The sequence below is a fragment of the Xiphophorus hellerii genome, chromosome 19 (assembly GCF_003331165.1).
Source record: "Xiphophorus hellerii strain 12219 chromosome 19, Xiphophorus_hellerii-4.1, whole genome shotgun sequence".
NCBI lineage: Eukaryota > Metazoa > Chordata > Actinopteri > Cyprinodontiformes > Poeciliidae > Xiphophorus > Xiphophorus hellerii.
The window spans coordinates 11,581,127-11,607,330 of record NC_045690.1 but is presented as its reverse complement, the minus strand read 5'-3'; the positions used below and the strand labels follow the sequence as shown (position 1 = coordinate 11,607,330).

The 26,204-nt window shown below is 38.6% G+C and overlaps 1 protein-coding gene across 1 annotated transcript in view; it reads right to left on the bottom strand.

Moving 5' to 3' along the window:
* The window catches only part of LOC116708950 (signal-induced proliferation-associated 1-like protein 1), a 43,891-nt gene extending 18,892 nt beyond the window's left edge, over window positions 1-24,999 (bottom strand). The window contains exons 1-4 of the mRNA XM_032547114.1: window positions 24,731-24,999; window positions 2,244-3,936; window positions 1,411-1,541; window positions 206-394 (exon numbers count right to left, since the gene is read on the bottom strand). Coding sequence (XP_032403005.1) covers window positions 206-394; window positions 1,411-1,541; window positions 2,244-3,726 — 1,803 coding nt within the window. The 5' untranslated portion in view covers window positions 3,727-3,936; window positions 24,731-24,999. The remainder of the gene's footprint in view (window positions 1-205; window positions 395-1,410; window positions 1,542-2,243; window positions 3,937-24,730) is intronic.
* Window positions 25,000-26,204: the final 1,205 nt, after the last annotated feature.

The window sequence follows — 26,204 nt, the reverse complement described above, 5'->3', positions numbered from 1 at the left end:
TTGTCTTAATGAAATTTTTAGGTAATTTTTAAATCAAAGTGAATTCATGGCTGACATTCCTTACAATGGTCAAACTGCATCTATGGAATCTTAAAAAAAATACTGTCATGGAAAGAGAGGCAGAAGGAAAAGGAAAGAAAAAAACACCCACACTTTCTTTCAGTAAAGGACAAATAATTTGTAATCTTATACGTCATCCTCCTACCCCTTGTTCATCCAGCTTCATCAGCTGCTCTGTGACTTTAGGGGTGTTGAGTGCCAGTCTGAGGCAGGACAGATCCAGTTCTGGGAGAAGGTACTCCAGTACATCTTTGATGGGCAGACCTCTTGTGGTCCCATGTTTGGAGGTAGAAGGCACTGCATCCTCCAATATAGAACCTCTAAGAGTTGTCAGCTGGATGGGAAGAAACGCAAAGGAAGATTACAGAGAGGTGAGAGATAAGGAATGCACCTCACATATTATTAAGGCTCTGAACTTCAGAGAAAACTGGCTGTCCCTGACAACAGAAAAAAATAAGCACAGTCTGAGTTCCAGAGCTTCTAATACCAACTTCAAAGTCAATAATGCAAAAAAAGACAATTCTGACTCAAATCTTTGGATAAGTACAAAATGAAAGAGGTGAGATGGCCTGTCCAACCATTATGTAGCACAAAGTGTGCATTGTGCTGAGCTCATGGGACTGAACTCAATCACCCAGCTATCTTAGCAGCTGGAACAGATGGACACTCCCTCTTCCCTGCAAGCTTGAAGCTGTACTGAGCTGATGTTTACAATGGGCCACTGTTTCTAATGTTTGCATGAGGGATTGGGGGGTGGTTAGTTGCTTCAGTCAAACCTGTGAAGTTTAAATCACATGCACCTGTCTTGGAACAATCCACAAAAAAAAGATTGTATATGCTTCTGTAGTCTATATGGGTGGGAATGCAGGACTTCAAATTCTATAAACCGATTTCCCAAGATGACCCCATAGGAGTGTAATCAAACTCTCATATTAAGAAAGTATTATATTTAATTGAAAGTTCTTCACACGATAGTTTTAGGTTGCTGACAGGCCTTCAGGACAAGAGGATGCAGGTACTTCCTGAGATTTCTTCACACATTGGGTAATATCAAGTAGACACCTGAATAGCTTGAGGGAAGGTTGCATAATGATAATAATAAAAATAAAAAAAGAACAAAAACAAGTAACGCAACTTTAATTAGTTGGTTATATTAAACATGCAAAAAAAACTTAACTCAGAATGAATAATACACAAGTTGACTGTAGCATATTACAGAAAAACCTTTTTCAAATTAAAGTTTAGCTACTAAATACCAAAATGAGTGAGTACAAGAATATAAAGTCTGCATTATTAAAATTTAGTTGGAAATGAAAAAAGTGTGCTGTAAGAGTTGAAGGCACGTCTGACCTCGCTTGTTCTGAAGATGATGCGGTAGTTATACTGCTGCCCACGATCTTTTTCCTCGTCCAGCTTCTCTCTGCGCAGACTTACAGCGACTGGACCCAGAGCCTCATCTATGCCAAAGTAGTTCCAGTGCTCTGAGGTGCAGGAAGTGTCACATGTACAAAATCAGCATGTTAAGCATCACTGCTTTTGAAGCACATCATTAGTTTGTAGGTAGGAAAATATTTACAACGTTTGTCACAAGATTTATAAATTGGCATCAGTGAGATAATTTGCCATGTTTAATGTGTTGAACATTGTATATGAACATTGTATTTGCCTGGAAAAATGACTTCAACTAATTTGGGAAATCAAGAATTTTCCCTCTACATCAGACAAGTCAAAGTTGTTTGTATAGTTCAACACACTCGAATCAAATGATGGCTCATTAACACGTCTACAGAACATTGACAAGTTGAGAAGGTAGTAACTAGCATGTTGAACCAGCAACAGAACTAAAACATGCAGGACATCAGAGCTTGCGGACTGACTTTGGACACCCTTTGTCTATATGATGATGATCCAGAACTTGAAGTCCAGTGTCCTGCAACTTTTAGATGCAACACAGCTGAGTCAAATAATGAGGTCATTAGCAGGTCTCTGGAGAACTTGACTGCATACTGTTGAGGTGATTCAGCCATTTGATTCAGGTGTGTTGACTCATCTGAAAGCTGCAGGTCACCAGCTCTTGATGACTGGATTTGAATTAACTCAAACCTGTGCACATTTTTTCTATCACTCACCTACAAAAAGAGCAGTTCAAGTGCATCATGATCTACACTATAACTGCCTCTTACCTTTAAGGTAGAAAAACTTTCTGTAATAGTAGGCTCCTAGATCCACATGCTCCACAATGTACTGTTTGCCTTTTTCGCTGACTGTGCTTGGTCCCTCCTTGGGTCCCTCGAGAACAGCTACTCCAGCATTAGTGCAGTGTGTGCTCAAAGATGTCTCATATAGGTGACCTTCTCCAGTCAGGTTTCCTGAGCTGCTGCTGCCTGCTCCACCACCCACAGGTCCATGATACCCAGTCCCACCTAGCCCACCTGCGCCCAGCCGCCGCCTCCCGTCAGTGTTGATCTCATTACGGAAGCAGGGGCAGCTCAGCAACATTTCGTTGCTCTGTTCGTCTCCAGTGTCCAAGCCTGGGCTGTCTCTGGAGGTCAGCTCTTCTTGGCTGCCACTAGGGGAGCTGTAAGGCAGGCTGTGGGTGGATGACAGTGTGGAGGTAGCAGATGCTACGGCAGCAGCGGACGCTCCGGTGGTGGTGTTCTTCCTCTTTCCTGCCATCTGTCGAAGCAGAGTAATTTCATTGAGGTCAAAAAGGATGCTCTGAACGTCGTAGTGAGCAAAACCTTTCTGGCAGACCCAGGGCTTTAGAGCAGGAGGTGCATCCTCCATTCGACTGTCCTCCACGTCAGATCCGGCTCTTGGGGAGTCCAACTCGCCTCGTACATTCTTAAGTTTCCGGAATATGGACTCCCCTCCAGTTTCGGATTTAGTGCGTCTTTTCGGAGGCTTCTCCCTGTCTCTGGGTTTCAGCAGGTGTCCATCTGTGACGTCCTCCTGAAGTTCCTGAAGCTTTATCCCAACATTCAGAATGTCCTCTAGGTTCTCTGGAGCAGGGCTGCGCTGGTCAACCTTGTCCTCTTGATAACCCTTTAGCATTTCAAAGAAACTGTCCTTGGCGATTCCGTGTTGATCTATTGATGATGTGCTGCCATATTCCCGATGAAGAGGGGAACATTTAGCTCCCGCTGATGGCGCCCAGTCTTCTCCGCTATCTCCACTGCCCTCCATCTCACTGATGGCCATGTCGCTGTTACTGCGTTGACGGACACGTCTCTGTCGTGGATTTTTGTGCGCAGGGCCTCTGTAACCTGGGGTCAAATAACGGTTGTCGGGGCTGTAGCTGTTTGGCGGTGCATGTGTTCGACTCATTAGGGTGTTGTGGATGTTACGAAGCATAGAGGAGTCATGAGGGCTCAAAACAGAGCCTAACTTAATGTGACTTTTAATAACAGAGGGGGTGCCAGCCCCAGTATCACCAGAAGAGTGCCACTGAACTCCTGGAGTATCTTTTCTCGGGGGCCAGTCGGCCACCCGAGCTCGAACGCCCATTTTAGGCATCCCTGTGTTCACACTGCCATGATAGTTGTCTGTTCGAGCCGGAAAAGCCCCTCCATTGACTGGTCGGAGATGGCCAGTGTAAAACTCATTGGTGGCAGGAATGGAGCCTCCAACCGTGCACTCCATCGGTGGGCGCTTCAGGCTGGTCATGACATCAGTGCCAAAGGCTAAAGGCACTTAGCAGATGGGCATGGCTGCTTCTGGGACTGGGTGCTACTCGATGACCTCATGAGCAAGTATGAATGTTGGAATCAACAAGTCAAGAGGCAAGAGATATCCTCAGCACTCAAGCTTGCATACTGCCTCCTTAGCTGCAGCAATCCTGATGTTTAGCATTTTATCCATTTGTAACCCAGAACCCTGGAAAAACATAAACAAATAAAATATATGTTAGGATTGTGCTGATAAATTAGCAGTACAAAAATTTGAGCAGTGACTGCCATCAGTCCAAGATGATGAACTCTTGATGTAGAAATTATCTTCTCACATGATTTCTACCACTATTGAAATCTTCTTTAGCAAAAAACCACATCCACATTAACACTTATACAATGGTTACGGAAGTATAAAAAATAGAGGGATATTGTTGTTTGAAAAAAATCTGAAAATTTCTACAAAAATGTCTAAAACAAGTATCTAATGCAGAACACATTTTCAGGACATTTAAAGGGCATCCCCCTTTAGTGGTAAGAGATACTTAAAAGTTAGAGCATTGTACCTTACAGTTACAAAGCAGCAGGAAAAGGATCCAACATTTTTTTATTAATCAAAAAACAAAACAAAATTGATTTTGTATTCAGTGTTGTGGCTCAGTGCTTAGTGAACCAATCCAACATTTAGTATTAGATAGAAACCATCTTTGAACAGGAATTCTGTCACAGATTCTCAAGTGAATTTATATACACTCTGTGCCATTTTAACATATGCCATTTAATTTCTAAGCCATTTAATTGCAGCTCTAACTGCATTTTGTTCTGCCAGAAGGTGAATCTCGGCTTAAGTTTTCCCAGGCCAGGCTTAAATCTTCTATCTCTTCTCATTTGTTGCCCAAACTATTCCCACAGCTTGATGTTGGTTGGATACACTGAATTTTGTTTCGGGGGAAGAAAAGCAAAAGAGCTGACCTCAAACTTTTTAAATTTATATTTGTAAAAACATAAAAAATATGCCTAGCCATTCTTTCATTTCACAGTCATGCACTATTTTAAGTTGTTCTTTCACTTAGTAGCAAATGAAATACATGAAAACTTGTTTCCATAGCTTGGAAGAACAAAAATCATGTGGTATGAATACTTTTGCAAGTTGTTGAATATATTCCATCAAAGAACTTCAATCTCTCAACCATGAAATGTCCAAGTCAGTTCGAGGCTCATGTCTTCTGATATCTTCTTAATTTATTTGCTAACTTGCAGTTCTTAAGCTCAACTAATCCTACCTGAACATCAAAAAGTAAAGAGTTCCTTTAAAGTTACCTGAAAAATGGGGAGCAATCACTACCTGACAAATCAGGCCAATTTGGAAATGTTGCAAAAAAAAAAAAAAAGAGCTTAAATCTCTTCAATTACTCTGACCCACCAGGCTGTGCCTGTGATCACATTACCCACTAACTATAAGTGCACTGCAAAAGCTCTCAGCTCAGACACCTTCATACTCCATTGACAACATCAGTTTTCATTACAAGTATAAAAATGTTATAAAAAAGAATACCTCAATCAAAAAAGTAAAAGCCTTATACTTGAGAAGAATTTGCACTATACTGTGTTTAAAAAGTGGTGAACACTATTGAGATGCAGGTCAAATGCTCCCTCAACAAGGGGAGCATTTGTCCATTTATGTTGATGTGTCAACATAAATTTGCAAGTCCAGTTAAGAGTACAGGAGGAAGAAATCTCAAAGTTCTGCAGTGCAGATGTTTTTAGAAAAACCTCAGGCAAAGCATCCTCAGCTAACCAACACAGAGTGTTTGGCTAGTCAAAGCTACATGCAGGGCAATTCTGGAATAAAACCTGGAAGGGGCATCAAAGCATACACATGAGTTAGAATGGCCCAGTCAAAGTCTAGATCTGAATCCAACTGTGAAATAGACAAGGCTTGGAAATCCTTATAGACTCTCTATCCAGCTGACTAGGTTTGAGCTATTTTACAAAGAAGAAATTGATTTCTAGATAAAGTGAAGTTGTTGAAGAAACATCATAAATGATTTACAGCTGTAACTGCAACTTTACTTCATAATAATGCAGTAATTTGTGTAGGTCATTCACATAACATCCCAGTAAAATACTATAAAGCTTGTGGTTGTAATGTGAATGGAAATTAATACCTTTGCAAAACATCTTTAAGTATTAACAGAGAAAATATCTGCAGCATCTTCTATCTGCTAAACAAGAATTATTTCATTTTATTCTATGCTTTCGATACCAGAAATTGAAAAGAACTCAAGGCTTCTCTTAGGGTATTTAAATAAATCAAGTTTTCAGAGCAGATTAGAAAAGAAAAACTTGATTAATTTTAAACAATATTCCTGCCCTACAAAGACCCTTTTAATCTAGGTGAGCAAATAATCATGGAATGTAAATTAAATTGCAGGTCCAGTCCCAGAGCGTTTTGCCTTGTTCCCTCACGCAGCCGTCCGCAGGGAGAAAGTAATGAACAGAACCAACTCACTGCACTTGTGCTCACACACAGACACACATAAATGTTCCAGAAACAGGTCTGTAATCTGAATGCTGAACAGTCAGGCTGTTTTTATGTTTTTTCCGATTAAATGGCTGTTACCCTTTTGTGTTTTAAAAAATACTTGTTTGCAGCTAATTCAGATATTTATCCAAAAACATACAAAGATTTTATACATACAGTACAGACCAAAAGTTTGGACACACCTGTGTGTTGGACACACAGGTGTCCAACACAGGTGTCCAAACCAAACACTTTCTCATTGAATTCAGTGAGAAAGTGTGTCCAAACTTTTGGTCTGAACTGAGTACAGACCAAAAGTTTGGACACACAGTTGTGTCCAAACTTTTGGTCTGTACTGTATGTACATTGCTGCTCAAAAGTTTGGATATACTCTTAAAATGCATTGAAGCAGATCTTTTTTCCCAAAAAGAAATGTACGCAACAAACACCAACACTGATTTAAACAAGTAGAAATAATCATCTGACCAAGATGGAAATCACTGAGCTTCTAACAGTGGCCAGTCTCCCACATGTTAAAGAGTGTATGTATAGATTTCAGCCTGTATGTACAATTTTGATCTTGTGGGTTTAATAAAGATGTCAACATGTACCAACACGCATATACTTACGCAAGTCTTTAGGGAGGATATCCTGCCTGTGTGCATATGTTAATGTGAGACAAATTGTAAAATATAACAGCATAGAGGGTCAATTTTTGAGTGTCTGCCCCGACTAACATTTAGTGGTGTGAGGGAGTGAAGCGACAATGTTCAGAAAGACAAAAAGACTGAGAATAGGCAGAAAGAAAGACAAATGACCTACAGTACACTACGATCTTGTTCTAACTCATTCTGTCAACCTTATCTCTTTAAGAAATTTCCCATACATTTTTGTAGAACATCTCCAGACTGTTTATGCCTGTTGACTGAATTTATTCAGATTCCTCTAATTGAGGCATTGACTACTTAGCAGAAACTCCAGATACATTACAACATGAACCACAGATGACTGTTCATTCGTTCATGAGCCTGTGTGTGTTACTCAGAATGCCTTCCAGCTTCTTGTGACCTAACAAACACACAAATTACAGGGAACTAAGGAGAGAGACAGATGGGAGTAACTCAGCTGGACAGATGAATCACATCATGAATCAGAAACATGAAAACCCTAAATCAGTCATCAATAAAATACTTCTTTTACCCAGGGTCCCACAGTGGGGAATGTTTTTGCAGAGCTAGCTTGCCTGCTTGTTGTCCCTTAGATAAAGGGCAACACGTTGCAGCTGAAAGAGTCTTCATCCTGGGTTTTCAAACAGAGAAGGAACAAGGTTTTTCAGCACACTGGGCAAGTGTTACCAAAGTTCTGACAAAAGATTCAAGGGATTGCCCTACAAGCTTGTAATTACTGCGTGCTTGAATGAGATAAGGGGCTGTTTGCCTGACACCATTGGCTTTCAAACAGGCACCCTACCATTTAGTCCATTGGCTGTCCCGAGCTCCTAATCTTTCTCCCCTCTGAGGGTCGACTGGGTTATTGGGTAGCCAACACAAAGGTCCCTCTGTGTTGGCTCGGGCAAAACTGGTGCCTCATTCCAGCACACTGAAGTCTTTGAAAATTGCTTGGCACGGGAACCTGACTTCAGCTGTGCACATGGGGTTTGCCAGGAAGACCAGATAAATTAAAGCCTTGGTGAGCTGGTGAGCAAAGCCTGAACCAGATTAAGTTCAAGAAAACATAAACTTAAAAAAACATAGTAAGAAAACAAGGAATAGTATTCTCACGTTATGAAAAAAGTGAAGAAGAATTACCCAAATTTGACAATATTTATTAAAAAAATGGAACATGATTGAACTGCTTTTATCTATTAGGAAATGCAGCAACTATTTTCATTGCTGCTAAAATAATCTCACATACTATTGATCACTTTGGTTATAATAAACATTCATTTTGATTTAGATATATCAAAATAAATCAAGAGTACTCTTTTTGCGATTCTGCTTTTTATAGAGTAAGAAGCCGCGTTATTGGTCAGACAACCCAATCTAATATCCACTTGCTTTAGTTGCTTAAGGCCAGTCGTAGCTTGCGAACAAGATATTTTAACTCCTCCATCAATAGGAGAGACTACAAAAGGGAGGATTCCATGCTGAAGAAGAACACTCCTTTGTCATCTCTTCAAAAGGAGCTTATGACATACATATAATATGAGCAAAAATATTAACCGTTTTGAAAATATTACTTTTTAAACCTTGGTATAACTTAATGTCTTAGTCAAACCATTAATAGCAGGGAGATGTGAAGCGTGAAGGATCCCAGACAAAAACCTAAAATAACCAGTCATTTGGTTACGCAACTGGTCCGTTTTGCAACATATTAACTTGAAAAACACAAAATCAATTTCCTGTCATTTAAGGAGTGCCCAGAACCAAGAAGTAAACTGTGGTTTACCATGGAGATCCACAGGAGAATCTCAAACATTTCCGACTCCCTCAATCTTGTCTGACTCCTTTCCAATCTTTTGTCTGCTTTCTCCTTCCGTTCAAAGATTTAGGCACCAAACCACACACCAGCCTGCCTGTACTATTGAGCAAATCAGAGAAACCAACAGCTCGAGGGAATACAAAAAAAATAGGGAGACATTTTGCCAGTCTAAAGACAGAAGTGGTATCCGACCGCAAGTTGGGATACTGGAATTCCACAGAATTCACTGAAGGAAGCGATGAATACCTGTGTGAGTGAGAGGAGACGGGGGACATGTTTGGGCAATAACTAAGAGAGAAGTGCAGCACTGATTGTGGCAACTTTTATACTAATGCCCAATTGAGTTTTGATCTATTCATGATCAGCTGCAAATAGGAAGGATGTAAGGTGGAATGCTTGTGGAGGGCTTTACAATCCAGTATGAACATTTATGGTACCTTTAGTCCTGTGATGTGCTGCTGCCCCATCTCTGGGCCCCTCTCCTGTCTCTGCAACACAGCTCAGTAAGTAGAGGGCAGAGCTAGCTACTGGCAAAGCAAATTTCACTCGTAGGCCTTACAAGACGAGACAGCTCTGGAGGAGTGCCAGTGTATATTCATTGCCATCATATCCAGCAGGGTACCCTTCCCCTCCTTTTATCTAGAAAACACTCCGCCAGGGTTTCAAGTGGAAGAGAAAGGAGAAAAAAAATAGACACTTCAAACTCTTGACAGTCAAGTCAGTGATGGAAAAACTGTGAAACTATCTCTAATTATCTGAGTAGACTACTGGTTCAGCTGTGATTGCCTTTGTCAAACTTTAAGTGAGCCTTGTAGCTTCAATAAAAGCTTACTGCACAGTGAGCAGCTTAGGTCATCCATTTACAATATATAGACTATAGAAAAACCACAATTTCTCCATTCTAATAACTGATGACAAGCCGTCAGAACAACCCAATGAATGAAGAAAGTCTGCAACCCAATCTGACAACTCTGTAAAAACGTGAACTAAAGAAAACTGAGTCCAGATTGATTTAGAAACAGAGACACCCTCTTCAGCTTAAGAGAGGAAAGCATTAGAGGAGAAGCAGTGTGCCGCTGCCTGCAGAGGAATGTAAAAATTCCAACAAGCTGGCTGCCGAATTGCTGAACTGCACCAGTTCCATGCTGCGGTTAAAAACTGGAAGTCTGCTTTAGGCTGCACTTTCACTCCACCTGACAGCAACTCCTAAGACTCCATTAGAGACATATTGCTGCACAAGGACAGGTACATGCTGAGACAAAAGGATGAGACAAAATCCAGAGCACCAAATTTTATAAACCAACATCAACAGAATAGAGCAACTCATGAAAACAATCCCTGCTAACTGATGAAAGACAACCTTTATTAATCTCAAACTGCATTTGTTCTTTCGAAGATGCTTGTGGACACAAAGGAGACAAAAAGTCTCTCAAACAGGCTAAAATATTATTAGTACGCAGCTTTTGAGTATGGCATTTCAAATATAATATACAGTAGATCATTGCAAAATCGTAATTTGGCTCTTGATTAAAAAAGCTGGATGAAAGTGAAAAGTGTAACAAAACTTTTTTTTTTAATATAATTTAACAGAAACCATGACTTTTAATGATCTTCTTACCCCTGCAATCTCTTGCAAGAATACCACATCTGTCATGTGCAATTTTATTTAAATAATAATAAAATAATCTTTATTCAATACTCTTTATACATTTCTAATACTGTATTGTAGTCTTGATGAGAAGAGTGTAAATTATTATATATATTCTTATGAGTTAGACATTAACCTTTAAAATGTGATTAAAATGAATATAAGTACATCTTATTTACAACCGTTCATATTAGCAACTGAAATTCTAAATCATTACAGCTGTTCTGCTGAACCCTCTTTGTTAAAGCTATTTTTAAATCAATAATAATAATAATAATAATACATCAAATGTATACACTGTTTTTTAGGACACTCAAAGACAGCTTACAAACAGAAAAAAACACAACACAATACAAATAAATAAATTAAAAAAAGAGGATTTTCTCTTTTTCCAAAGCATTCTCAGACAGTCTTTTTTAGTCGATCTTATTATGCAAAAACCATCATTTTGTCTTTGTATTTTATAATCTCCTACAAACTGCCAAAAAGAATTTCTAGCACACTTTTCAAAACTTTACCAAAGGAAATTGATCCAGAAGCTAAAACGATTAACAAGCACAACACACATTCTTATTAAATTTACAAATTTTCTGATTTCCTTTCAGTTATCACTGTTTAGGTCTGAATGATGAGCCCCAAGATTAGAAAAGAAAATGCATTCCTAAAAGCACATCTGTGTGCACATGCCCTCAGACTGCACAGGCAGAGCCACAAACAAGTGGAAACAATGACACAGCACCATATTTTCTCTGTGATTGCTATTATCAGTCAACAAAATTCCTTTGTTGGTTCACACAACCCCGTTGCTGAGGAAAACAGAGAGAGCAGCCTTGACTTGCAATGCCTAAGATGGCAAAGATAAAAATCGAATGGTAGGATTTTTTTTTTTTTTTAAATGATGTGTTTGTTAAAAGTTTAAGTTGTTGCATCTTACCTACGTTATAGCTAAATAAATATGTTGGTATGAAGAGGCAAGCTTCTGCTAAATTAGGCTTCATTAAGGTATTTGTAATACCTCTGGTATTCAAGTCAGTGACGTTATCAGTCAATGGTCATGTGATAAGCATATTCAGGCATCTAAACAGGACAGAGATTATTCCTGAAAATAATCTAAAGTGCTTGTTCGGACAAGGATAAGTCCTGTTTTAAAATTCCATCAAGAAATGAAAACAAATCTATTTGGTTGTCTCAGATTCTACTAAATACCAATAGTGGATAACATAAAAAAGTACATGCAAAGAACAACAAAAGCAATATCCAAGTTACATTTTTTCCAAGTGATTTGTTATTTATGTTAGTGTTAATTGCAATGGTAACATCTGTTTTCCCTGCCATAAGGCATTAAATAGAGTTTACCTGGTGTAGTGTGGCAGACTTAGCTATTCCTATAACAACTTAGAAATGGCAACAATATAAATGCCTTAAATTATTCCTGAAAACAATTTTATTTAAATACCTTAAATTGTTGCCATTCAAACAACAATTCAAGGTATTTTAGCTGATTTTAGTTAGCCAGTTAGTTTGCTCATGAGCACTAAAAGGAACAGAAATGAAACTCTTGCCTCACTGTTTGCACTGAGGAAAGGGGAATAAAGATTACTATTAATAAAGATTAATCAACAATATGTTTCAGCTTACTTCAAGATCTTAGTTATTCTAAACCAACATAATGATTGTAATCACACAGATCTTTCTGAGTTATGATCAGACATTTTCCTATTTTAGTCATAGGTTGATTATTAGCAGGTTCAGTGTTCAGTAGCTTTAATAGGGGTTCTATGTGTAGGTGGTTCCATAAAACTATTTCACATATATTACCCAAATCTAGCCATAAAGCTCAAAGTTCTTATTACCAACTGCAACCCATAACAAGATTCTCTACGGTTAATAAATACACAACCCAGTAGTCAAACAATGCCATGCAAACGTATTCATACTTTGAACCTTTTCACGTTACAGTTGCAAATCTGAAATTATTTTTAATGGGCTTTTAAGAGATAGGCCAGGACGGAAACAGGTACATGGTTTTCACATATTTTTTTGTTTTTATTTTTACAAATACAAATCTGAAAAGTCTGGAGTGTAATTGTGTTCAGTGTCTCAACACCCCCAGGTCCCACTGAACCACGTAGAACAGCATTTTGCAGCAATTACTGCAAGTCTTTTGGATTAAATCTCAACGATGGCATGTATGCAGTGAACATTTCCCTACAAGGTGCCTTGTTAAACAGTGCCATGTGGGCTTAGACGGTGACACGTTTCCTTTAATTGCCTTAGCAACAATGGCCCCTCCTAAAAAGGAGTGAACTCATTTGTTACCAAACAACTACTTGCAGCTCAGCATGAAGCTAACACAAGTTCTCAGTCAAAGTGTTGGGATGAGACAGTTTGAAGCAATTGTGAATTTAAATGGAAGGATGTGTGAGTAGCAGCAGTGTAATTAACAGCATTTATGTACAGAAAGGGGGCTGAGTGAATAGTTTGTGTTCTTGCTGTCTGTAATTTAGCCTCTCCACTTTAAGGGGGGGTGGGACTCAGCCAGGGGTGGACCAGCAAACAGTTTATAACTAGCTATTACTTCACTCTACAATCAGAGAGACTTGAGAATAAACAAATCAGTGTGAGCCCACAGTGTTGTTGGAGTGTCTCATGCATGTATATATGCACAGACTGACTGTGACTGCTCCACTGGACCAATGGCACATCATCATCTGCAACAGCAGAGTAGAGGAGCTAAATTATTATCATTCAGTCAGGAACAAAGACAACATGAGGAAAAATAAATAAAATGTTAATTATATCATTGGGATTTGAATGTATAAAGTCGGTGTTGGATATTGGATGTTACTGTTTGCTGAATATATGCATGACTGTTAGACTGTTGCATGAAATCTCTATAGTTAGTGAAAAAATGTAAGTTTATTTAAATATTTTAGCAAGTCAATGTATGAATGAAGATTATTCAAAGAATGTATAAATAATACATTTAACTTAGTCTCCCTTGTTCCTGATGTAGTTGTAAAAAATCTTTTTATATCAGCATCATATATGCTTGAAGGCATTTACAAAGAAAGCAGCATGGGAAACTATCCCATTAGCACTTCAGCTTGCTCAAAGTAAACAATCTTGAACAATAACTGCTTCATTGATTCATGTTCTTGTTTTGAAGCCTTGCAAAAAAAAAATATCAGCAAAAAGTTTACAGGGGAAATTGCATAGATTTGCATTCCTTTGTGCAGCTCTCAATGGAACAAGGCCAAAAGAATATCCAAAGTTGCAGTGCGTGTGTGAATACAGCTTTAGGAAGCAAGATCTAAGTCATAAATATCCAAGAGTGTCATAAATAAGGAATATTTGCAGTGAGCTAATAAGATGGAGGGCTTGATACCTTACAAACCTTGGATAGGGTATCTTACAAAGATACCCTATCCAAACAGGACTGACTGGCAGAGTGGAGAAATGATATCCATTTCTACAAACAGAAGCCACATATAGTCTCAGTGTTTCTCATCCTCTGACACACTCCTGCCCGGAATTGGTGCCATGATGTCTCAAGAGCAAGATTACTTGAAGCAGAAAGCAAAAGTCAGCATGTAGGAGAATCTGTTATTTAAGGGCTACACAAGAACTTTGGAGGGTATATGGAAAATATGAATTATTATTTACCTTCAGACTCTTGTATCAAACCTATTTGGTTACAGTTAGAAAGAAAATAATATAATAAGTAAAAACTTTCTAAGGATATTCCATGTGCATCTCTTTGTAGAGACAAGATAAAAACGTTTAATTTTTCAAACCATGTTGCGCAGACAGAAGCAAAACTGTCATCTACAAAAGTAGCACTTTGTTAATATTAAATACATCCCTGATGACACATTAGTTGAATTCTATTCATTTACTGCAAAGAAAAATCCTACAGTAATCCAGGGCATCTTTAAATGTTAATTGCTAGCATTGGTTGTGACAAAAATAAAAATAAAAAGTAGGCATTAAGTAGAGTTCGTCATTTGAGTTCTAAACAAGGATTATAAAGAGGAAATAGAAAAGTAACTCTAAAGTCTTAATCAGTTAGACAGTGAGGCATTTAAAAATGATGCAAGTCAAAGCTGAGAGATAGAAGAAGCTTTTTAAAAGGAAACCTTTCAACAATGTGTCTGCGGTTTATGCAGGCTGCCAGACAGCGAGAGAGAGCAAGACTTTGATCAAGTAATCGTAAACCTGAAAAAGATGCTTCAGAGTTTTCAGGAGGTTTTATAAAAATATTTGAAATGCCATCTTTTTGTTTATGAGCTGTAGGGTCAACTAATAGCAGGCTGTCAGATTCCCACAGCAGATGTGTCAATTTGACAAATATCTGTGATGTTTGAAAGTCACTGTCCTGTTCTCTCACAACTCTGATTACACAGATAATAAACAAGCTATTCACAGAAACCTATGAAAGAGCAATCTTTATTCACAGACAATTATGAAAGAGTAATCTTTATTTGCCTTCCCTATTATTGCACTCTCAGAGTGCACCTACACCCAAAACAGCACTATTGACAAAAAAAAAGGAAGACGCCTAAAGTAACCCAGGAGGAGCAGCAGGTATCCAAAGCTCAGGTTGGATGATCCACCAAGAGCAAAACTATTAGCCATGAACTCTACAAAACTGACCTTAATTAAAGAGTTAAAAGAAGAATGTCACTGCTTAAAGAAAGCCATGGTGTGTTGAGAGGGATTGCCTCAGTCAGGCCGGGGGCTAACTACAAGTACATGCCACACTTCAAAGAATTTTCTCTGGCAAAAAAATGTAGAAAACCAGATTTTTGTGTTGGTCTAAAAATCCAACGAACTACTCAAAATCTACAGTGAAGCTTACAGCAAATATTCACCAAATGTATAGAAAAAATGTATATGTGAGAGTTTGGCATTTTCACATATCTGTGGGAAAGTGATCCTTTGGAAGGTAAGGTGGTTTGACCACACAGATTAAAGAAGGTAAGGACTCTGTAAGTAAATAGATGAAACCTGAGCTCCACTGCAGTACCAGCAGCACTGACCACAAGCTATTTACACGGTCTGCAGAGGATGTAATCAAATCTGTCATAAGCTGCTCTGCACATGCCTGGTAGTTCATTTTCATCAATCAAGCTGATCTTCTGATCGATCAGCAGCTGCTCGGCCCACACAGATATCTCTGCAGCAATCAAGGCGAAGCACATAAATTCATTAGATTACATTGACTGATGATGGGGAAATGTTTAAAATGTACAGCTTCACTGCAGGCTAGCGTTTGATGCTTGGGAAAGAAATAAGCTCCAAGTTAATGACAAGATGAACTGCCAGAATTGAGTTGGAAGCTTGTTTAATATCCCCCTCACACTGGGCAAACACTTCCTTTGTGGTCACCAGATATTAACCATGTGCTCAGTAAACAAGATGTGCAAGCACATTTGGGCTTGCAAGGTAATAAGGTAAGGATTTTGCCAGGTAGGCATTTTAACAACAGAGGAAGAACCAAAGGAAGGCTTTTTATCATCATCTGGGCAGAAAATCTCAGGGGTATTTCTAATGTCTCTGGAGAAAATGGATTGTCTGTCATCCCTTACAGCTCACAAGGCAGACTGACTTCTCACATATGAAAGTATAGATTTTCCACATCTCTTCTATTGGTGAGGAACAACATGTCCCTAATGTACTATTCTCAAGCTGTAAAATCCTGAAGTGTGGGCCCAAAATCTAACTACAAGAAAAGCATTGCAAAGTTACACACGTAAACAGTTTCCAGTCATTGATTCTGGCACGTGTCCAGAGCACAGCTGAGTGCACTTCCAGTCCAATTATAAACAGGCAGGTCGCAGAATTAATCAATTCATACAGAGTCGAATAAGTCAGCTAGTGTTGCATAACTGTGGTGCCCTGCTAAATCACGACATGCCAGAGAATCGTAGAGCAAACCTGCACAGCATGTCACTGCTGGTGCTGAACTCCACAACCAGCCCTGCAACTGCGTTTTATTATGCTTTCAAACCAGTTCCATTCCATTTAAAGCAGCAGACACAGCTAATTTAAATACTTCCACCAACACTCAAAACCCCAAAAACAATCTAATTAGCAATTAAAACATCTCCATCTGCGTTATCTACTGAAATGGAATTAATCAGGACTACTTTATATATCAGAGGAGGCTTTTCATGGCCCCTTGTTTGCAAAGTGTTTCTTTGGTTACGGTTGCTGCTATTTCACACCTGATTTAGGGTCTGTTGCAAATGAGACAAAGAAATGACCAAAATGCATACAGGTGCAGCCTTCCTTTCTAAATATCTGCTAGCAGCCGATGGTGACTCCCAGCTAATCAGCATTCAAGTCAAGCGCGAGAGCCATATAAACACCGGCACGACTCTACCTCACCTCCTCCCAGCAACAGTGATGGTAACAGCTGAACTAAGCAGTAGTTCTGTGGAACTGTTGCTAAAAAAAGGGGGAAAAAAGCAGAGAAGGGGAATTTTAGCAATGTGCAGCATGTGGTTTCACTTGTGCTTCTTGTGAAGGAAAAAAGCTAGACCGAGTAACCAGGAATACATCAATGAAACAGGAAACAGACAGTAAAAGAGGAAAAGCTGGAATGGCAGCCATGATTGTGATGATCCAACTCTGTCCTTTTCACCTGAAGAAACATGGAAAAAAGGGACTGTGGCGCAACTCGTCTGTCATACAGCCGTGTTACACATGGTACACATATAGCACCTTGCAAAAGTATTCACACTGTGAACTTTTCACACTTTGTGTTAATCTGCAACCACAGATTAACACAAAGTAGCACATAGTATTAAAGTGGAAAGAAAATGATTCATACAAGAGAACAAATAGTGGCACTCATTTGTATTCAACCCTCTAGGTCTATAGAAAAACAGTACTGCCAACAGGCTAGTCAAACAAATACTACACAGTACGCATGATGTGTCAATTACAAAGTCAACCTTCTACTGCCTAAAGAATATGTCCAGGACTAAGGACTAATGTCCCAACAAAATATTGAGAAACTCATCCATGCGTTTATCTTTAGTCAAATTGATTACTGTAACAGTGTTTTCACAGGTAAGCCTTCTGGTTCATGTCTACTCTGAATCCCCAGAATCTGAACCCAATAAGAAGCTGCATTCAGTTTTTATGCTCCTCTAATCTGGAACAAACTTTCAGAAAATTACAAAACTGATGAAACAGAGTTCCTTTATATCAGGGCTAAAATCCACTTGTTTAGAGCTGCCTTTAATTCATAATAACCGGAACATTGATGTATTCTGGTTAACATAACTTTTTATTACCTCTTTTTATTTTGTCACTGCATTATAATGATTCTATTTTGTTTGTTCATTGCGTTTTGTTTTTTTATCATGTAAGGCACTTTGAACTGCTATTAAAATCAACTTGACATTTGATCCGAGTATAGAAGCAGCTATTTTTGAAGGTCTGAGACATTTGTTAGAAAGCAAAGCTAAACAAGCATCATGAGGAGAAGTGGGCACTGCAAACAGGCGAGGAATTCATGGATAAAGCTGTGGTCCTCTGACCACCAAAGTTAAATATTTTGGTATTTGTAGTCAAAAACCAACATTGCACATGACCTTGAACACCATCCCCACAATAACAAATGGTGCTGGAAGCATTATACTCTGGGGATGCTTTACTTCAGCAGAGACAAAAAATCTATTTAGAATTGATGGGAAGAAGGATGGAGCAAAATACAAAGCAATAGCAGAAAGAAGTTTTTAAGCGCATATTGTGCGATTTCAAAAATTGTCCAGAACTTAAACACATTACACTGTTTGAGGTAGGAAATATTAAATCATTATAGCAGCCAGATGCTTGATACTAACTCATGTTACACTGTACAATGGAAATTGTGAGTTTCAACTAATAATCTTTTTTTCCTACAGCGGAAATGTTTCAGAAAGATCAGTCTAACAATGAATAGACATGAAGGAGCAGATCTTACTGCTCTGACCATTACAGTCAGGTGGCAAATAGAGGAAAAAGAGGATGAGGAAAAGGAAACACAGCTGGGAAAGAGACGAGAAAAAAACAAAGTTCTGTTGCAGCTGCACTGAACAAAAGTTCAAGACAATTTCAAATACTGACTGATATTTGCCTTTACTTATGAGGGCGATAAAGTTGGTGGTCACTCTCTTTGTCACACAGACCAATGATAGACCACTAATTCAAGTTTACAGCCAGAGATTTTAGGTCAAGACCAAAAATGCTGGATTAATTAACCAATAATCACACAATGTGATCCTCCTGCCTATAGAGGCTTCAAGTCACTTAAACAGGATGGACTCACATATTCCAGCAGAACAGCTTCCCTAAACATACAGCCGGATTTACAAAAGAATGGTTTAGATCAGACAAATTGATCAACCAAGCTATTTGGCAAAGAAAAACTGTAACCAATAAACCTTCAGCTGTATTTGCAGCCAAAGTTGTTATGAGAAAATAGTGACACAAAGCAGGTAAAATGTAAATTTCTTTCTAAAAAGTTCTAAAAGCCTTGCATTATTTTCTTTACATTCACTTTAGTGCATTGCTTTGTTAGTCTATCACTTAAAAACTCAGATACAATACATTAAAGTTTGCCATTGTGACACGTAAATAAGTTGAAATAGTGTGAACAGTTTTGCAAGGCCCTACAATGTAGGGCCTACACCAACATAAATTTCTGCACAGAATGACTAACATAATAAAGCTACATCACTCAGTGAACCTCAAACACATTTTTTTCAAACAGACATTTAATCAACATTTGCTTAAACATAGTCTGAATCTTCCCTCTGAGATTTATTAAGTGCAAAGCAGGAGTTCACAGGCTGGAAATTAATTCCCGAGTTCCAAAGCAAAGGATTGTGGAGCTCTGGAGCAATCTGATGAAGGATTATTCTAGTTTAGCACAGGGAAGTAAGCCACTCTCTCTTTTGATCAGAACATTCCTAGAACTCTACTTTTAAATATTATAGGAGATAACCTATTGCTGTGTGTTGATTTGGTCACATTCCACCTTTAACACACAACACATGATCTAAGTTGCTTCTGAGAGTAATGATACTGTTGTAAACATTAAGAGGAATGAGGAAGAGCTGAACAGACCTGCTTATGTGTTGAGAGAGCTGCTTTTAGATCAGCCAAAACCAAAAATTTCTGCGCTCCTCTTTGCTTCTCAGATTTCTGTCTGCAGGAAAGAGAAGGGAGGTGGGGGCAGCGGTAAAATCTCCCCTCTCTCTGCGTTTTTGTATGTTGGAATTATTTTCCAAAGCTGCCCACACAGGCTCGACATGAGGCGTGGGCTTGCAGCTCAGCTTGATGTTTTGATTCCTTTCAGAGTGGAGTTCTGTAATCCCCTTCCAGAGAAAGTGCACAGGGCAAAAAGGGGAGACAGTGAAGCAACTGGCAGACATGTCGAGACAATGTTGAGCACGTCATTATAGTGTGGCGGCGGAGATAGCCTGCAGCAACACATCATCACCATCACAATCCCAGTTTTCATTATGGAACACTTTTTTGTGCAATGCCATTATTATGATTAGTTTCTTGTCTCTGTTTCTGATTCTGTGTTCCACGTTGTACTATTTTCAGCCCCTATGAGGTTTGATGGGAGCGAAGCAGGGGAATTTCTCAGCGTCTGATCTCTGCAATACTGTGGGTTTTGGTCGGGGCTTGGAATCTGGAAGCAGGATGAGGGAAACCAGTTGCGTAGAGGTTGTTTTAGTTCAGAAACATGTAAATAACAGGCCAACGAATGAAGACGCAGAAACAAATCATGATGAAAAGCAGCTTTCTATACCTGGCTCCCTGTTGAAACGGCTTCACTCGGCATCTCCTGCAGAGATAATTATAAGGTTTGAAATGATGGACTATTTTGGTGAGGTTGCAATTCCCTAAGCAGTGTGACAGGTGGGGGTGACGAGTACAGGGGAATTTTCCTTTGTCTGTTTGCATTAACTCCACGACAGAGGACTAAAACAAAAAAAGAGATTACATCATCACCATTGTAGGCCCCGAGCCCTCCACTTTCCCCCCCATCAGCAAACGTACAGTGGATCATCTGACCCAGACAAAGACGGAGCTTTCCACAACTGTTTAGCGAGCAGGAAATGAGGATTCAGGGTCACACCTCATTACGGTCAACCTCGTCGGCCCCCACAGCCACCAGTAAAATAATAGCAAACACCACCCATCACCATTGAGCCATTTGACCTCTGACTACTAGCTGACTAATATATGACACATCATTGGTGGAGTTTCTGGAGGTTCCCCCTTTTTTTTTTTTTTAATAAAATCAACATAGAATTCTGAAAGCTGTTTCTCAAGCTCATGTCAAAATTCAGGAATAAATGACTAACTGTCAACTGCAATATGTCACAACATTGCAATAGCCAATTACCAGTATCAAGCTACACCAAGGTTTTCAAAAGTCTAACGTTTAACAGGATTCCCCTCCTCTGCCTCTTGCTGTGAAGTGAAAGTCAGGTGTGTGAAAGCAGATCAAACTGTTCCTTACCAGAGAGACATTAAATTTTCTGGTGGTTAAAAATACTGGCAGTCATTGTGTGAAAGCTAAAAGAGTATCACTGTTTTTAGAATAACACTGGGAAACTACACTCACCGACCACTTTATTAGATAGAGCTGTGTAATTGTTTGTTAAGACATATTGTCAATTCAGTAATGCATCAAGAAGTTGTGAAGATGACTTGCTGAAGTTCAACCCAATCATCCAAAAGTCTTGATTTCAACTATATTCAGATGGTTAAAATTTTGTGTAAACAATGCGAAATCCTGGTTAGAACCTGCCTTGTCTTAAAGGATTGGGCTGGCAGTGGCAGGTAATTATATTCTTAGAAGGCTTTGGGCCTCTAGCTACCAAGTAAGCATTCTTTTAATTCCATACCCTTCAAAAATATTATTGTTGACCATGTCCATCCAATTATGAACAGTGTACCAGTCTTGTGAAGGCTTCTTCCATCTGGAAAATGCACCATGTCACTAAACTCCAATAATATCAAACTGGATTCTGGAACATAACGCTGCACTCCAATAATCATTCAATGACAATCTAATCGAGCACTTTTGCGATGCATTAACAAAGAGCATCAAAGTGGTGCAGCTCCATATGCAACACCTGCAGAAAGTGTTGCAGATGGAAGAGTCATGTTAATAAAGGGAATCTCAGGAATATATTTGACACCTTGTTGGATATATTCTACGAAGAAATAAGATCCGACTAGGTAGTCCAACTAATTATCAAGCCAATAACATTTTATTATTGTACCTTTTACAGTGAAATGTATACTATGTTTAATAACCACTTGACAACTACAACTAAATTTAGCAGATGTTTACCTTATATTTTTTGCTTAAGTGCATGTAGTAAAATCAAAATAACCTAACATTATTACAACTGTAATGGTGCATCTAAAATGAAAAAAATATATATAATCAAAAAGTTGTTTTTATTTTAGTAATTTGATTCAAACATGAAACTCATGCATATATTCAACACAGAGTAAAATATTTCAAGCATTTTGTAATTCTGCTGACTATACCTTACAGTTAAAACTAAAGTATAGTTTCTCAGAATAGGATATTTATATAACAGAAATGTTTGGTGGTTGGGTGACTACTGTCACCCAACCACCAATATAGGGAAGACTTCTTGTCTTCCCTATAAGAAGAATGTAAGTCTTCTTATAGGGAACATTACGGACTTGACATTTGTTCAGCAGACAGAAACTGACTCAAGGTAAATCATAAAAAGGGCATTGCTAAGAAAGTTGCGTGGAAGGAAAAAGTGAACAAATAAATTCTACAACTATATAATATCATTTTATTATTTATTATTTTTTTCAACCCTCAATATTATTATTTTTTTCAATCCTCTTACTAAAATAATTAACTTTTTAATTATATCCTACTTTAGGATTCACTTTAACAGCAGTAGCAATATTCATAGTCATTATGTTTTGTAGAAAAGTTATTAGATAATGCTATAATTCGTGCCTAAAATTGATGCAGTGGTATATACCAAGACCATTCCTATAAACGTCCCAAGATCCGTTTTCATCCTTGTTCAGTGTCTGATTCTTCACAAGCAGGTGAAGGAGGGTTTAAGTGTAACAGCAACAAGTTAGACTCGGCTGCACTTTTCCAGGATGCAACATCAAAAACTCTGAATCTGTGCAAGAAGGAAGGATCCCCAGGTAGGTTATGAAATGTAAACAGTTAATTTAAACAGCTGCAGCCCAAGCATTTTAAGTGGCAAATTAAAAAGCAGCACAAAGCTCCAATGGATGCTTCCTTTTATCTTTGCTCAAGCTACTCTCTTCGAGTCGATACACGGGAGACAATGAAAACATAAGCCCAACTTGACAACAGGAAACATACTTCTGTGAATATGTGTTGCACAGACTCAAGAGGCAATGTGAAAAACAAGAAGCAAACAGGGAGGCACAACATAATGCTTTAATGAAGAAATGGAGATGACGTAATTTCTTAATTTTTTGATGGAATAAAAATTACATCCTCCATCAAAGGATTTAAAGATAATGTTTTATCGTATCTGTATAATCCAAAATCATAATAATCAGAAATGAAAAGCAGACATTGCAAACAGCCAAAAAAAACAAAAGGCTGATTGTTGCCACTCTAAAATAGAAAAAAAAAAACATTCTTAGTAATAAATAAGAACAAGGAGTATTTATGCAGGCGGAAAACATGAAAGCTGGTATTTCTAGCCTCCACAAGGAGCAAAATTTGCTCGAAAATTTCTTTGGACTGATGTGTGTGTTTTTTTTGTAACCTGCTGTTACTGAAATTAGACTCAGGACCTCAAATGAGCCATTTTAGGCCCGTGTAGCAACACAGAGGGAGCATTCTTTCCTCCCCTCACACAATAAATCTGCTGCATTTGCCTTAGATTTATCCTCTGCAGGAAGGAATAAGATCAAAAGTAAAAGGAGCAGTCTAGTGTGAGATTAGACTCAGCAGTAAAGATGGCAGAGTAGCTCTGTGATCAGTCATGCCCGCTACTGCAGGTCAGCTAAGCCTATGGGGAATGCTAAAAGTCCTTGATCCTAGCCCAAAGCTAAAGTCCAAGGCTTCCCTATTTTTCCACCTGACTAAAGCCAAGTTAAACACAAATTGTTCTGGTATTTAAGTAAGTATTAAGTAAGTATTTATTCAGAATATTTTTTACTTAAATGTGTGTGTGTGGGGGGGGGGGGGGACTAACAAAGTTTTATAATGTATCTTAAGAGAAGCATTAAAAATAAAAATAAAAATATTGATGCCTTCTAGTCTTTCATCCATTCATTGTTTATACCAACTCGTCCATGCAGGGTAAAAGGGGATATGGTGCCCATTTCCAGCAGTCACTGGATGAGAGACTGTGCACACTGGACAGGTCACCAGGGTATCACATGTCTTCTGGTCTTGTGTTTTCCAAAAATTATTCTATAAACCACTCAGCTATTCCTTTTAAGTATTTCTGATTTTATAGTACAAATGATCGAATGAAACATGTAAAAAAGAAGCTTAATAGTGTTTTGATTTATTATCTACTTAGAAGTTGAGAATCATCAGACAAAAAGTGTTATTACCCAGTCATAAAGCAGACATATTTCTTATGTGCAAAACAGTGGGTCACTACAGTTAAGCAAAAATAAAAACTTTTTACTGCTGTGATAACTTTTTGTTTTACAAATGGCACCCACCCATACCATGCCGCTCTGAGTGGAGAACCACCTGCCCTATTTTCAATACCACCACTTTGCACTCAACTTTAAAAAGCTTTATCAAAACCAATTTAAAACCCAGAGTTTGCTTCACCTCATGTTGACTGCCGTTTCACTCTGCCTGAACTGCATTCATCTAGGCCGGCTTTGTTAAATTTGTTATTAAACAGATCATTTAGTGACTTCAAATCACCCTGGTGTTCAGGCAGATGGACACGGCTGGGGACAGCTCAGGGTTAAACAGATGGAAAGGAAAGGAAATCACTTGGTGTCTCTAGGGTAAGTCACTCGAAAATAAGTCAGGTGGTGACACATTCATTTGTTTATGTTATACGCTGTGTTTAATTGAGTAGCATGCAAAATACCGCCTGTGTGTGACAAACAGCGTCCTTGACATTCGCAAGGGATTCGACAATTTTGACAACAGCAGTGACATAGACGAGTCTCACCACCATTAGTTAAAAAAGACACCACTGGCACTGATTGCGCACTGAAAACATAAAGATATGTGTTTTCTTTATAAACACATACAGCCGACAGATGTTAGTGCGCTCGCACATGACCAGCACCACGTTCCCGACTCACCTTTTCTCCTTTTTGGATGTCACACAACGCGGTTTTCCTCCTTTTGTCTGTATTCGTAAGGTGCTGCTGTTTTAGTCCCTCACAAAAACTAAGCGGTGGACGCCTCCTCACCTCTACAAGAAACGTGTTCGCTTCGGGCTCAGTCCAAAAAATGTCCCTCAGTGTTCTTCCGAAAGGCAACTTGGAAGTTTGATAGAAAGTTACGGCTTTGCCTCGTTGCGGTATGCAGCTGCTGAAGGGATGAGATCATTCAGGCTCTGCCTCCCCTCACCTCCCTCTCTACCCCGGGAGTCTCGCGAGAAGGCAATGGTGGGGGGAACAATGCAAAGCGTTGCCGTGGCAACAGAGCTCACCTGTAGAGAGTAGACAAACAAAAAAGAAACGTGAAAGTCAGAAGAGAGAGTTCTCACTCTGTTTTGAAAAACACAGTGGTTAGAAAACACACGACACAAAAATGCAAGGATTAGATCATCAGCAGGGCATTCAGACTTCACGATTCAGATTGTTAGCTCCCATATAAAGTCTATTTTAAAATAGTTCGCCATTCTCTTAAAGATATTGTCAAAATAAGAGTTTTCCTGTCAAATTAGCACCTGCAATAATACCGGGACTTCTGATATATTGTCCTTTGGACAGATGAGCCTAAAATTTAATTATTTAGACACCAGAGCAGAGGACATGCTGGCCTAAATAAACAAACAAACAAAAACAGAAAGAAAAACAAAACATGTGTCATGGTTAGATAAAACTATTCTTCAGCAGGACTGGACCATCTCACCATCATAGAATCCACCAACAACTGTGTATTAATTAGAGGTTGGTTGAGGAAAATATGGGACCACCTGTAGGAGAGAAAAAAAAATCACGATAGGGATCCCTTGATGCATTTTTGTATTTATCTTTTGTTTAATGGGTAAAACCAACTTATTTTTTGTTGTTTACATGCAATTAATTAAATTTTCTAAAATATAAACATGGGGAAACTTCTTAATTAAGGACTTAATTGTCTTCCATTGAGGTGTTTTATTATGTCATTCATGTTTATTAATTAAGGACTGAATAAGGACTGAAGACTTTTGTCTTCTCTGCCTTACCATGGAGGAAATTCTAACTGCTCCGCCCATTAAAATTATTAAAACAATGAATTGGTGTTTGAATTGGACTGTTGTCAGATGGTCACAGAGAAATGTAAAGTTGTGTGTCATCAGCATGTTCAGAGATGTAGTAATATCCATTAATGTATTAATTACAGGGTCACACAAAGCCTGTTTTATCAAATACGAGTGATTAACACATGTTGGAAGATTAAGTGTATTTTTAGCACTAAATAATCATTTTCCTTAACACATGTCAGTATGTATCATGGCAAAACATTACTGTAATGTGATTTGTGAAAGTGCAAAAACAGTGACAGAGTTTGTAACAGTTGGAGCCAACACAAGCAGGAATAAAAGCTGTGGAGGCTTACGAACCT